At 35.9% G+C, this 16,028-nt stretch overlaps 1 protein-coding gene across 1 annotated transcript in view; it reads right to left on the minus strand.

Moving 5' to 3' along the window:
* MTUS2 (microtubule associated scaffold protein 2) overlaps nt 1-16,028 on the minus strand; it is a 620,079-nt gene that overhangs the window by 177,049 nt on the left and 427,002 nt on the right. The window contains exons 7-8 of the mRNA XM_031960747.1: nt 15,720-15,818; nt 3,298-3,509 (exon numbers count right to left, since the gene is read on the minus strand). Of these exons, the coding sequence (XP_031816607.1) occupies nt 3,298-3,509; nt 15,720-15,818 (311 nt within the window). The remainder of the gene's footprint in view (nt 1-3,297; nt 3,510-15,719; nt 15,819-16,028) is intronic.

The raw sequence follows: 16,028 nt of genomic DNA on the forward strand, positions 1-16,028 counted from the left end.
TCCTGCTCAAAGCTCCACACTTCCTCCTGGTCCATCAGGGTATCATCTGGAAGTTTTCTCCATCACCTTAAATATCAGCATGCCCATGGAAGGCTCCTGTGGATCACCTCTCATCTACCCAACTGCAAACTTCTGTTCTTACCTGCTTGTTTTTGCAGGGACCCAGGTGGAAAAACTTAAGAGGAGACACTGCTAAGAGACGAACAGATCACAGAGACAAAGAAAAGAAGGAACAGTCTGAAAGGCTAAATGACAGGACCATTCAGGAGGCCTGTCTGGAGGGGCTTGCCTTGATTGAGTGAAAAGAAAACAAAATCCATGTCCATCATCCATCTTGCTGAAATGCCACGCTGAGAACAATTCTGGAAATAAGGAAGCCCAATGGGAAGGCTGATAAATCAACTGCCAGGATGCTTTGTCTGTGATTTAAGAGCCGTGTAATGCTGCAGAGAAATAAAACTCTTGCCCACTGAACCTGTACAAGGCATGGAGGAAATGGTACATTAACTGACCAAATGCACAGTGACTCTAAGCACACCATGTCCTATGTAACTGAACTCTACAGAGATGTGTAAGAGGGTTGAATGAGCCTGAATTTCAGTTTATTAGATAAAAAAGTCCCTTTGGATTATGCCCTGATTTTGTGAATATTGTAAAGGAATGAAAAATCCCTATCTGGACACAGATAGAAAATACAGATATTACTGCTGAAGTATTGCTGAAAGGTTCCCTTTTCCTTATTAAGTTATTTGTGATGCAGAGGAAAGGGAAGGGAATAAGCTTTTATTTTATTTTATTTTTGTTTTTAGCAGAGGCAAATGGGGTTAAGTGACTTGCCCAGAGTCACACAACTAGGAAGTGTTAAGTGTCTGAGGCCTAATTTGAACTCAGGTCCTCCTGACTTCCGGGCTGGTGTTCTATCTATTGCACCACCTAGCTGCCCCATGGAATAAGCTTTTATATAGTACTTACTGGGCAACTAAGTGACTTGTCCAGGGTCACAGAGCTAGTAAGTATCTGAAACCAGATTTGAATTCAGGTCTTCCTGATTCCAGGTCCAGCACTCTATCACTGTGTCATCTGACTGATTTGCATTAACAGAGAATTTATTTATTTGGAGTTTCTTTACCAATTAAATCACAGATCTATTTAAAAAAAACACTAGAAATATTTTTATGAGTCTATTCTGCTCAAGAATATAAAATATACATTCCATACATATACACAAAGGAAAGACTATTTTCTACTTTCTCTACAAGAAATCTCTAGCCAAGAAATAATATTTTACTAAGGCTAATCACATATGTATATATATATATATATATATATATATATATATTCTTTTGTTGGTTGTGATGGTGGTCTAGGGATGACTCTAGGGAAAACTCCCTTCAAGTAGATCTATAGCTGATTTATAACTTATGGCTTTGGACTGCTGCCTACGGGTATTGGAAGTGGTTTAACTCACCTACTGTCGAAGATTCTTCAGTCATAGAACCTGACTCTATGGCTGGCTCTCTAGCCACTCTGCTATCCTGTCTCTTTTGACACTTCAAATACATCCATTTTCTACACAGAGGCTGACATTTAGTCAATCACCAAGTGAGTAGGCCTGTTCATATGTCATTTGTGAATAATGGGGATGTCTTATCATGACATACACATCAACTTCAGTATTACTGAGACAAGAAAGGTTAAATTCATTCACTCATTCATTCAATAAAAACTTATTAAGCAACTATCATTTACAAGGCACTAAGCTGTGCTCATAGGATACACAAAGGCAAAAAAAATGAGGTTACATTCTTATGAAGCTAGTTAGTATTGTTGTTGTTTCTGGTAAAAGCTTTAGTAAAGAAGAAAATTGAAACTATTTTATTTCAATGATGTATTAAATTTGTGTCCAACCCTTTGTGACCCCATTTGTTGTTTTCTTGGCAAAGATATGGAATCTTTTACAATTTCCTTCTCCATCTCATTTTACAGATGAGGAAACTAAGGCAAACAAGATTAAGTGACTTGCCCAGGTTCACACAGCTAGTATGTGTCTGAGGCCAAATTTGAATTGATATATGCTGATTTTCCCATCTATTACCACATGTCCAGGAACTTATTCTCTTAAAGTTATACTTTTTGGCCTTTTTTTTTGAAGGGAAGAAAAAGAAGATTGGCATTTAAGGAAATGAAAGTCTTATAAAAGTTATGTAAAAAGTTCTAGCCAATCAGTGCTAGACTTGGAATCACGAAGACTTGTGTTGGAATTTTGCCTAATATATGGCCAAGGGCAGGTAACTTAAATTCCTGAGTCTGTTGCCTAATCTGCACAATAGATAATGATATCTACCTCACAGGGTTGTTATAAAGTTCAAATAAACTTATGAAAAGCATTTTGCTTTTATAAATTCCCATTATTATTATTATTATTACCATTATTAGTGAAGGATGGAACCCAAGTGAGTGCTACCTAATATTACATGCCTATTTAAAATAATCAACATTTGCTTATTTAAATCGGCCATTAAGTTAGCCAGCTCAGTTTCTTATTACGAGAGATTTCCTATGGCATTATGAGTTGGTTGGTCACTGTTTCTTCTTGAAGAGGATCAAAATGGCATCATTATGGTAGAGTCAACATTGGATCTGACTGTAGCTGATCAGACCAACACTAGCTTGGAATGCACAAGCACAGGTTGGGCACAAATGCTTCATATGAACACCTGGGATGGGTTCTCTAAATCTGGGCACCTCGTGTTTCTTTTGAGCTGCTTCAATTCTACTTGGCTCATAGAACACAGCCTTCTCTGGGTGGTACTTTGCTAATATTTTCCATGTCAGGCAATTTCCAAAGTGGCGTCATCACAATCTCCACAAATGACAAAATTGATACCATAATGTACATATAGAAAAGTCAAGATGGTCTACAAACTACCTGAAAATAACTCATCATGGTTAAGTTCTAAGGTTGATAGCTACCCAAATATCACACGGACTATACCATACCCAGCAATGGATAGACTCAATTGGGTACCAGTGATGCTGAGAACAAATGTTTCTATTTTGTCCTAACATTGTGATACCAGGTTCTTCCTTTTAAACTTTTCCAGTAATATAATTGTACCTCATTGGCTATTCATGTATTCTCAGTTATTGAGAACCTTCCTTACCTATTAGCTTTTCCCTAATAGAATGAATAACTTGGCTCCCAAGAAGTCGTTTCAGTCTTTAAACAAACCAAACAAGATAAAACATCCCAAGTCTCTCTAAGAATATGTTCCAGTTTTGGACTACAGGACTCACCTTCCCAAAGAAATGCTGAGTAGAAACAGCAAAAACCTCGAAGCCTCGAATGGCCCTTTTCAATTCTCCCTGAATACAGCTGAGCTGCTTGGCTTGTTCTTCACACCTTTCCTTCAGTCGCTGAACAAATTGTCTTTCTGCCTCCCGAGCCTGTAGATCTGGTTTGGTGGCAAACCCGTTTCTTGGAATGGCAGCCCTTTGTTTTGGGTATCCTAGAAAGAAAAACACATGAAATAAGACTTGACACACAAAGGTATATACGTAGGTGGTGGAGTGCCGAGAGTTCTTGGCTTGGAGACGTGATGGATCCATTTTCAAATCTTACTTCAGACATGGATCTTTAAGAGCTTAACTTTTTAACTTAAACTGTCTCAGCTTCGATTTTCTTACATGAAAAATAGGGATGATAATATCACCTATCTCAGCATTGTCATGAAGATCAAATGTAATGATATGTGGGATGCGTTTGTCAACAATTAAGGGGGTAAATGCTATCATGATGGCAATATCATTGTTGCTACATTTGACTAATGATTTAGGATTTAAAGAGCATTCTTTTCTAATATGGTCTAGGTTCAGTTAGCTGGAGGGAAGGGAAGAAAAAGAAATTTATGATTTTTAAAAATTTAATTTATTTAAAAAAAACAACTAAAAGTGACTCAAAGTTTTCTATTCACCTATAAACTTCCATATCTTTATCTTTGGGGCAGAAGAATGCAGGAACTAAATTCACCATATTTTACCTGTATTTTTTCTAGGGCTATTTAGAGAACTTCCTAAGAAGATCAGGAGAGTTTTACTGTGGGACAGAGGAAAGGTGGAATTTGAACTAAGAAACAATCTGGATTCTGTCATCTGAATATGCTGGAACAAAAATTGTATGATCTTCCTGAGGGCAAGAATGGATTTTTGTTTTAAATTATACCCCCCCCCCAATCCTTTCTTCTTTTGATCAGAAATTACAGACATGCAAATATTTATTTATTTATTTGGCCATCCAACAGGCCCTTGGAGGATTTCAAAACTTGAGCTACCAATTTCAATGTACAGGATGATCTAAGTTCTCTATTTTCTCTAAACATTTCAACCCTAAATTCTATCTACTGTATTTGGGTTGTAGATGCTTCATGAGTGCTTACTGAATTAAGGAAAATTATATTTTTGAACCATCCAATTTTACTACAAACCAGAGTTTCTGTACATGTACTTGTATTCTAAGCACTTACTAAATCCTTGTTGGATGAATGAATGTATACCTGCTTCTTTTATTGCAGATGTTACTGATTAGAGTCAGTTGTTAAAACAATTATTGACTACCACTAATTCTCTTTCCACTTATGTAAAATTCTCATTTTTTAATGAAAAATGACACTTACACACAAGTATATATGAAGGTGATAATTTATATGTGGGTGAGTTCCCAACTATTTCTAAGATAAGCTGTAAATTCTTCTATTTAGAACTTAAAATCTTTTCACAATTTGGTTCCAACTTGCCTTTCCTGATTATTACATCCTCTCTGTATCCTATTAACCAGCCAACCTGCTTCTTAATTTCTCCTGTACATAGTATTACATTAATTCTGCTTCTTTGCACTGGCTTCACCTCCATGCCTAAAGTACCTTCCTTCCTTTTTAATGTTTGGAATCTCCAGTTACCTTCATGATTCAGCTCAATCATTCTCTGATATGAGAATTTTCCTGATTTTCTCAGTTCTCATATTCTTCTCACAAAATTACTGTTTCTATTTTATATACAGCTGGCATTTATTTATCTGTGTATATGTAATTTCCTTCCAAGAGAGGTAAGCTCTTTGAGGGCAGGGTAATATATTGTTTTTATCTTTTAGTCCCTGTATCTAGCACCATGTTGGATACACAGTAGCACTTCATAAATGCTTTTTAAATTGAATTTTGAAGGGCTGCACCTGATAGTGTCTAGAACATAAACAGTATCTGGAATTTCAAGTAAACATCTTATTTTAAAAAGAACAAACTAACAAACAACAGCAACAAATCCAACACACACTTTTCTTTATCCTCAATTATCCATCACCTTCAGAGAATATACACAGGCTAGAGAAACGTAACCAAGATTCATTCTGTATATTAATACTGCAGGTTAAAGCTTCAGATTAGTTGTTTCAATGCAGGGGAATTCACTTTTCCTAAATTCCCAGAATCACGGATTTTCAAACATAGAGAGGAACTAGGGGATCATCTAGTCTAGCCTATTCCTAAAAATTTCTCTTCTACAACATCTCTGAAAAGTAATCACCTAGCCCCTTCTCTAAGGCTTTCAGTGATAGCTAACCTCATGCCTGCTTTCTTTCTGGGGTATTCCAAAATGCTTCTTTTCTCTTTTGTTCCCAAATCTTAATTCTCTGAAAATGTGCCTTTTGGTACCCAGATCAGAATTGAAATTGTCTATCAACCATCTATACAGGATGGTGTTAGGACACTCTTCTCTTTTCCACTCATATAAATTCTATTGCTCCTTTAAGGCTGAGCTCTAATCCTTACTCCCATCAAGGTTTCCCTGATTTCCATGTACCTGGACCCACAGGGATTTTCTTCTCAACCACCTCATGAGTTCCTTGAGCACTGATTGTGCCATATTTTCCCCACCTGATAGATGTTGCATTGTACTGTTCAATAATTTTTGATAGATACATCTATCCTCTTGCTCAGTTCCTTGCAGGGTATCCTACATCATAGCATGTAGTTAGTAGTTGTTTGCTATTGATAATTATTAGAATGAATGGAGCCTTAAATTTAAAACTCGTCCTTAAAGGACAAATATTGTTCAGTACCTCAGTAAATGAGATACCAGGTGAAACAATGCAGACACTAATAGCATAATAGTAAACTATATTGTGGCAAATATCTGACCCCTCTTTCTGGTCTTTTTTCTGCAATGGGCAGCTGTATGTATGTGTGTTCAGGACATATGACAGACAGGTGGGGGGGGGGGGAGTAACTGGATGACTGAGCAAAGAGAACAAACATCCCCATGTCTTTAGTAGGGAATGTGTTCTACCCATGAGAATACACAAGTAGCCTCACACTTTAAAGAAAACAATGATTGAATTGATCCGGCACACTTCTGCTTGTGAATTTAGTGATAACTATATACTGATTTTAATTAAATACTTTCTCTTCTTCTTTTCACAGAAAAACAAAAGTCCACCAGAAATTTTCTTCCTGAGCAAAAGGCAATAGGCTGAAATGGTTTCTCAACAGATTATTACAATACCAGGAAAGCAGAGTTGGGAATTCCTGCTGTCTGTATAGCAGCCAGGAAGGTCAGATTCTAGAGAAATCACTCTTGTTGAATACAAACCAATTTTGATGTTAATTGTTACATTTTAATTCTTGCAGCGATGCTGATCAGTGTAGGAAAAAAAACAGCTTGAGAGTAAACATTTTATTGTCTACCAGAGCTCCAAGGCATGATGTTAGACTATTGATTCCTTGGGGTTAGTCCAAGTGGGCAGCAATGTATTGGTTACTGGCATTTATTCCCAAGGAAATATTTTTTTCTTTGATGACTGGGACTTGACATTTTATTATTGCTATAGTACTTTTAAAAGTACTCGAGTGTTTTAATTAATGTAATTAATTTGTACCAATTGCCTAAGATTCTGATAATGAAAACATCATTTTTGAAATATAAAAAAATATACAATTTTGTATTTAAGAAAGGTTTCAATTGTGTCCAATTCTTTGTGATGCTTTTTGTTTTTTTTTTTGGCAGAAATACTGGAGTGGAGTTGCCATTTCCTTCTCCAGCTTCTTTTATTGAGGTAAATATGATTAAGTAATCTGCCCAGGATCACACAGCTACTAAATGTTTAAGGCTGGATTTGAGCTCAGTCTTCTTGATTCCAAGGCAATGCTTTGTCCCCTGAGCCACCTAGCTGTACAAAAAGAAAATATAAAGAAAATAATAAAACCTGATTTGAGCTCAAAGCATTTAATTTAATTAACATCCCTGGCAGATATTGTCATCCCTAGATTTTAACAAGCTAAAAAGCACAGAATGGGTGTTTTCAGTCATTAATTACTATATTTTAGTGGATAGAAGAACAAAAATAGTCAATTTCCCCTTTTTAAATAGTTCTGAACAATATGTAGTAGGAATGGATGACTCAGAAGAACTTTGGATAAACTGTTTCCTTAGCTATCTAGGTATTCACTTTGATGATAAGGTCATTATGTTCCTCTGATTGGGAAAAGGGAAAAGCCCTTTACTTTGACACCTGCACATAAGGTCCACATTTCTCTTCTTGTGTAAAGACTATGGAAAAATACAGTTTAAAATCTTCTACATTCTAAATACCAGGCTGTGGACACCACATAAACACAATTGTCTTTTGAGAGTTTTAATTGCTTAGAGTTTGCTTCTGGCTAACATCTTCAAGGAGAGAATTTCTTAAGGAACCTTAAGGGATCATGTTAACAGTATTTAAATAATTTTTGCATTAATAGCATTTATTTTATTATCTTATTATTATTATATATCACATTGATTTATTAATAATAAAAATAAATGATAAATATTATTTATATTTCCATAACTTTCATGGGATCATAGTTCTCCATAGCTTGAAATAACCTCAGAGGCCATCTAGTTCAACCTCCTCATCTTATAGATGATTTAAGTGACTTATTAATTTAATGGCTATCCTCATCAATTCATTTATTTAATTAACTAGTCTTACTTGTTTATTTAGTGGCTAATAAAAGCTCTATGTTAATGGGGAGGAGGGTTTGAACCCAGGTTCTTTGACTCCTGTCATTGTCTTTTTATCCTGTCTCCCTCACCAGGACACTGTGAGTTGGGTAGTATATTATTTTTATTTTACAAATAGGGAAAGTTAATCTCTAGGAGATGCAGTAACTGCCCAAAGTTAAACGATTAGAAATTTTGGAGCAGGAACTCAGAATAAGGTCTTTATATTCTTTCCTACTGTATCACATTGTTTCTGCTTAGGAAATAAGATTTTGGAAATGGGGCTAGGGCAATTCAGGGCTTCAAAAGTAGTACCTTTTCCTATTTCCTTTAGACATAATGACTTTTGAAATTTATTTTTTCTTATCTCTGACAGGTTAGTATTATTGTTAACAAACATGAAAAACCTACCTGATAACAGATACTGCATTAAATGATGGAGATACACAAAATACCAAACAAACAAAAAATTACCGCCCTCAAAGAGCTTATATTCTATTGGAAGACAGAGTACAGCATGTTCATAGAGAAAGAGTATATACTATACATACAAAATATTTTTAAAAAACATTCCCAAGATTGTGGAAGTTCTTAAATTGCTTGGAGAAGGAGTCTTCATTTTAACCCAGAAACAATAGGGAAGTGATATGGTTGGGTCACTTTATTAAAAAGAATATTGTGGTTCAAGAAGGAAGAGACTGAAGGGAGATTAGTTAATAAGGCTGTTAAAACAGTTCAGATAAGAAGTAATAAGGTCTGAACTAGGTGGTCACAGTATAAGTGGATAGAAGGGAAAGGATAATTGAAATACTGTGATATAGACCTGAAAGGACTCGGTGTGTATGTGTGTGTGTGTGTGTGTGTGTGTGTGTGTGTGTGTGTCTGTTTGTCTATCTGTCTATGGTATTGAATGTGATGAAAAAGAAAAAAAATCTAGTTTGCAAACTTGGGTGCTTGAGAATATGTGCTGTTCATGCGTCATTTCAATAGTATATGACTTTTCCTGATCCCATTTAGAGTTTTCTTGGCAAAGATTCCGGAGTGATTTGCCATTTCTTTTTTCAGCTCATTTTACAGATGAGGAAACTGAGGCAATTTGGGTTCACAGCTGGTATGTCTTTGAGATCAGATTTGAACTATAGAAGAGGAAGTTTCCTTCCTCCAGGCCTGGCACTCTATCCACTGAACCACCTAGAAGTTTGAGGTTGTGGTTACCAACAAAAGGAAAAAGAAGTTACTTAATCATTCTAGGCCTCAGTTTTCTGATCTATAAAATTGGGTATTTTATTCAGATGTATTCTAATTAGTGAGCAGTTCTTGGAAACTGCAAACAATTGATTTATGTCATTATAGATTTAGATCTGAAAAAAAATTAAGGATTTTCTAGTTCAACTCCCTCATTTAATTGATGAGGAAATGAGGGAGCACGGAAGTTAAAGAATTTACATAGTTACACAGGTAGGAAGTGACATGATAGATAATGGTTTATAATATATGTAAAGCCTTTACAATCATTAGAGTGCTCTGTATATGTCAACCTTCCTTTTTTGAGGTCTTTATAACCATTTTACTTCATTTAACTTCAATTAACACTTAAATTTTCTTTAAAATTTTACAGTTCTCTTTTCATTTCAAGAGCATCAACATTTGGAGATATGTGATGGGGAGAGCCATCTGCATCCAGAAAGAGTACTATGGGAACTGAATGTGGATCACAACATAGCACTGTCATCTTTTAAGTTGTTGTTTACTTGCTTTTTATCCCTTTCTCATTTTTTAACTTTTTGATCTCATTTTTTTTTTTGTGCAGCATGATAAATGTGGAGATATAGTTAGAAGAATTGTACATGTTTAACCTATATTGGATTACTTGCTGTCTAGGGGAGAGAGTGGGAGAAAGGGAAGGAGAAAAATCTGGAACACAAAGTTTTGCAAAAGTAAATGTTGAAAACTATCTTTCTATTTTGAAAATAAAAAGCTATTAAGAAAAATTGAAAAAAAAAAGAAAATAGAATATGGAGTCAAAGGATCTTGCTTTGAATAAAGGGTATCTGAATAACTCTGGGCAAGTTACTGTGGGGCCTTATCTATAGAATGGAGGATTTAGAGTCAATGACATCTTAGGTCATAGGATACTCTGACCTTATGACTCAACTCAACTCAAGAAAATAAGGAGACACAATATGGAGCTGTGGGTACAACAGGCAGCTAGGTGGCCCAGCAGACAGAATGCCAGACCTGGAATCAGAAAAAGTTGAGTTTAAATCTCGACTCAGGCATGAATCAGCCAGAATTCTGGACAAATCATTTAATCTCAGTTTGTCTCAGTTTCTTCTTCTATAAAATGAGCTGGGGAAGGAAATGGCAAACCACTCTAGTACCTTTGCCAAGGAAACCCCAAATGGGGTCACAGAGAGTCAGATGTGACTGAAATGACTGAATGACAACAAAATGTCCCAGGTATTATATATTAGAGAGAGATCTCTGCCCCTATAGCATTTCTATACAGTGAGGAAAAACACTATGTGTACATATGCAAAACAAAAAGAAATGATTGTCCTTCACGCTCGAAGAGGACCAAAATGACTTCACTCCATTGGAATCAAGGTACAGTGTTTGCCTGTGACAGATCAGATCAATACAAGCTCACACGGCTCTCCTATGGATCAGGCACGGATAGTCATATCAGTGAAATAATGCATGAACGAACGCGTGAAATAGAGCACAAGGTGAAAACAAGGGGCTTTTGGAGGGGGAGGCACTGGCGGGGGAAGGCGCTCCTGTAAGTCTCCTGAGGTACCTGAACTGAGCCCTGAAGAAAACTAGAGATTGTAAAAGGCAGGGCTAAGAGCAGCTCCACTTTAGGCAGGGAGACAGTCCATGCTGCAGAGATTTCTGCAGCATACTAGAGGCCTTCTGGCCACAGGAGGCCGTGTCCCCGAGAGGTTCCACGATTTGGGGAGTGAGTCCCAGAGTATTCCCTTGGCGGAACCACCACTGGCCGCTCGTGTCCTTAGTTAATGGCAGGAGAAAATGAAAGAGATGGGATTCCTCGTCCTTCTATTTCTTTTGGCCTCCAGGGAGAGGCTGGCAGTCAGAGAGGACAGAAAGCTAAAAGGAGTGCCTCGCGTGCCAAGGCTGTACATCTGGGAAGCCCTGTCAGTGGAAAAAAGCCTATGAAATATTCATCGGCAAGGATTCCCCTCTCTTCCAAGCATTTTAAATAGAAGGAACCACTTCATAATTTTACAGCTAAGAAGCTGACTTGGCACCAGAGCCGAAAAGTGCAATATGGAGACCTGAATACTCGGGATCGCAGAGACACAGATGCCAAAACTTTGCCAGCTTTCCATCTCGAGCAATCCACCAATCTCAATTTTTTTTTTTTTTTGGCAATATCGTGGCAGAAAATAAAGTATTTTCCAGCTTGATACACATTTCTCTCTCCTCCCCCAACCCCCACTTTACCTCATGAGTCAATGCAATGGCTGGGAATTCTTTGAGATTTGACTTTTATTAAAAAACAATCCAATTTTATTTCAGTTAAAGTTTGGTTTCAAATGTAGTCACTTCCACCCCAAACCCCTCCAACTTCTCCTTCTCTCTCTTCATGAGCCTTCTTTGAATGGGTGGGGGTCTGGCTGAGATAGGGACGCGGCTGGCAAGAGTGATTTTCCTGACTAGTCTTGGGGGCTAGCAAGCTGTCTGATGGGGTGGTGGGTGGGTGGGAAAATAGGGGAGAAAACAAGATGGCACTTGTCACCCTTCTTCCTTCCTCTTTGTCCCACTCTAGAGATGGCTACCACAAATAGGTGTATGTATGTATATATATATATATATATATATATATATATATATATATATATACCCATATCTGTGAAGACCACGTATTTTAAAATCAGCAGGAGTCAGGAATTCAGGTTAGGGGAAAATTGTCAGTCTTTATTCTCAGTGAAGAAAGATCGGAGGTGGAAGGGAATGGGCAATAGCAATGTGTGTAGCTGAGTCAAGAAGCTAGCTAGACCACATGACCAGTAGCTACGAGCATAGAACACAGGCCCAATTTCTCCCTGCCTCTCTTCCTGTCTCTCTCTGCCTCCACCCACCCAAATCGTCATTTCTTATACAACACATCAGGACTTGCACAGAGAGTGGGCAGGGACCATTCTTTATCCAATCATGTATATTAATAGAGTGTAGTCCAATTACTATTTAGCCTCACGTGCTTGGGACCTCAGTGCATCAACTCAAGCCCATTACACATATCTATATATATTCTATATCTGTATATAAAAAATATATATATATATATATATATATATATATATATATATACATACATACATACATACATACATACATACATACATATGGCAGGACTCAACCTGGAAAGATTGCTCCTCCAAGCCAGCAAGGGGTGAGGCTCAGGAGAAGGGTGATCAAGGGCTTAAAATCATTTTGGGGAGGACTGCTAAATGGATTCAGTTTGCTTCATGTTTCTCATCTGTAATATAGGAATAATATTAGCTCTTGTCTCCCAGGCTGTTATGAGGATCAAATAAGATATTAATTGTAATTTAGCACAGTGCATGACACATAATAAGTGCTATTGTTATTAATTAGGAGAAGAAAGGAAGAAAGGAAGATGCTATCCATATCATGAGGAATAACTGATAAATAGAAGCATGTATAGTATGGAGTCTCATATATACATAACACACACACACACACACACACACACACACACACACACACTTCTGTCAAATGATAATCTTTTCTAATGTGGGCTGGGGAGGGAGAGGGAGAAAGAGAGACCGTTGTAACTTAAAATGCAACAAAACATTAAATATAAAAAGAAATTCCACAATTGATTAACATCATTTAATTTCTAAGGTATCTTCAACTTTTTAATATGAAGAATTCTCATCTCCAAGCTAGTTAGTAATAAAAATAAAATAAAAATGAATAAAAAATTAAAAATAAAATCTCTTTATAATAATAGTGGAATATCTAGTGGGAGGGTGAAGGAGAAAAAATAAAGTAATGAATAAAGTAAAAAGATTGAGAAAAATAGTGAGGAAAAATAAGATGGAGGGAAATTCACAAATAGTAATTATAAGTTTAAATGAGAATGGGATGTTTATAGCAGCTCTCTTTGTGATGGCAAAAAACTGGAAATCTCAGAGATACTCATCGTTTGGGGAATGATTGAACAAATTATAGGATGTGATTGTGAAGAAATATGACTGTGCTATTAGAAATGATGAGCTCAGTGATCTAAGAAAGACATGGAAAGATTTACATGAAATGGTGAAGAGCAAAATGAGCAGAACCAAGAAAACACTGTTTACAGTACAGCAATATTGTTTTAAGAACAACTTTGAGCAACTAAGTGATTTTGACTATTACAAATACACAAATAAAAAATAAAGGACATACAAAGAAAGATGCTATATACATCCAGAGAAAGAACTGATAACTAGAAGTACTTGTAGAATAATATTACAATGTATGTATACATATATAGAATATATACATATATGTGTATATACACATATAGAATATACATACATACATACATACATTATATATATATATATATATATATATATATATATATATATATGACCTATTTGTATCTAATGGTAGCTATCTCTAGAACAGGACAAAGAGGAGGAAAGAAAAAAGGAAACTTATGTAAAAACTTTTATATTTGAAAGAAATAGAAATTTGCATATAACATATTTGCAGTTTCATGTGCAATCATCTTTTTATTATACTATATTACAGAAATTCTTGTTTTTCCATAAATTAAAAATTAAATAATAAAAAAAAAGTAAGGCTATTTTCCCCAGGAGAATTCATTCTTGAATTTAAATTTTGGTTATATGGTCTCTAAGGCCTTATTTGGCTCTGAAAACCTATAAACCGCATTCTGATCTACAGATAAACTCTAACCCTCCAATGGCTGTATGGTCTTCTTGATGTGGGAAACTCCCTCCAGTAATGTAGACTGCACGCCCCTCAAAGGCCTGCTCATCTGGTAAGACTCATCTATGTCTGTCTCCTTATAAATCTGAATCAGATGTTCACTCAATATCCAGATGTTCTTCTTTATGTTCTCTTGACATTATATGGATGGGTTAAGAAGTAAGTATATATCTCTATATACATATATCTTTATAGGTAAAGAAAATATACCAATATATAAAAATATAAAATAACAATCAATACTTAAGAAGTTAGTGAGTTTATTCACTGGAAGGCCAAATATTGAAACTGAAGTTTTGAATATTTGGCCTCATAGTGAGAAGATAGGACTCACTGGAAAAAGACCTTGATGATAGGAAAGATTGAAGGTAAAAGGAAAGGGGGATGGCAAAGGATGAGATGGAAATTATCAGAGAAACAAGGAATGTGAGCTTAGACAGACTTTGAGAGATAGTGAGGATAAAAAGACATGGTGTGCTACGGTCCACAGGATTGCAAAAAATCAGACACAATTTAACAACAAAAATAAGGAATATAGTTAATTATAAAATATATCTACACATATATCACACCTATTATATACCAGGCACTGTGCTAAGTGCCTTTTACAAATATTACTTCATTCATTCTCAAGCTCTGAGATCTATAGGTGTTTTTTAGTATTCCCATTAAAATTGTTTTTTTGTTTTTTGCTGAGGCAATTGGGGTTAAGTGACTTGTCCAGAGTCACACAGCTAGGAAGTGTTAAGTATCTGAGGCCAGATTTGAACTCAGGTCCTCCTGATTTCAGGGCTGGTGCTCTATCCACTGTACCACCTGGTTGCCCCAGTATTCCCATTTTTTTTAGTCAAAGAAACTGAGGCAGAGGTTAAGTGACTTTTTGGGATCTCGTAGCCATATCTCAAATTAATCCATATTTGAATATTTTATCCAGATAGATACCAATGGAACATACAGGCTAACCATGAGTTCTTCCTCACTATGATTATGTGATATGTTCATTTTTTAAGTTGCTGCATTTCTCTGATGACACATTTTGTCATGCTTTTCAAATAATTTCTCACTTCTAATATGCTACAGCCTATTCACATCCTCTATGTGATTATCCCCTACCCTTTAGGTGGTTGCTAACTTACAGTTGTTTAGAGTATGATGTATTATAGTGTTTTTCTAAATTAGAAATTCATCAATAACATAATATGGTATCCTAAGAGTTAAACACTCATATTATAATTATTAATAATTTTAAATATATATCAATTAAAAAACATACCAAACACAATCAACAATTATTAGCTTAGTCAAATCTGAATTTAAACCAAGATTTCCTGATTACCAATAACCAGCATATATTATCTTTTTCTATATAGGGCTTTGTGTCTCTCTTATAGGAAATCTAAGCTCTGGGAATCATTTCTTCAAAGTGTTTACTTTCCAATTCTAGATTGCTTGTCCAGATGAATGTGCACAATGTACTCCAATGTTGGTACATAGTGATGATATGTTGCTTTTTATGACATATTAGTATGCCAAGCTAATGATTTTACCTTGGCAATGATCAAAAACCATACCCTTGGCAGAATGTGAGAATTTTATGTGCTCCAAGGCTCCCACCATTATATTACTGGAGATGGAAGGAGATGAATCTTCAAGGTTAAGAGTTCCTCAAAATAATAATAAGTTCCCTTCCCAAATACCTGGTGAGTGAAGTTTCGTGGCTGAAGCTGCCAGTCTTTTAGGGGACGAAACAGCAGGCTTATTTACTTCTTGATCTTTTTGCACTTCCTTCTTTGAACCTATGAAAATGAAATGAATGGATAGTCAATTATACCTGAAACTATAATATAAGCTGTCAGTGCAGAATAGAGCTGAACAAAAAACAAACTCTTTAAAATAATATTTGGATGACTTGTTGGTGTGGATATCACCACCTTTCCTTTAATAAGAGATTCATTTTTTTTTGGTACCAGAAATGATATATTTTCTGGCAGTCAAAAGGCCAAGTT

Source organism: Sarcophilus harrisii, chromosome 3 (genome assembly GCF_902635505.1).
Source record: "Sarcophilus harrisii chromosome 3, mSarHar1.11, whole genome shotgun sequence".
Lineage (NCBI taxonomy): Eukaryota > Metazoa > Chordata > Mammalia > Dasyuromorphia > Dasyuridae > Sarcophilus > Sarcophilus harrisii.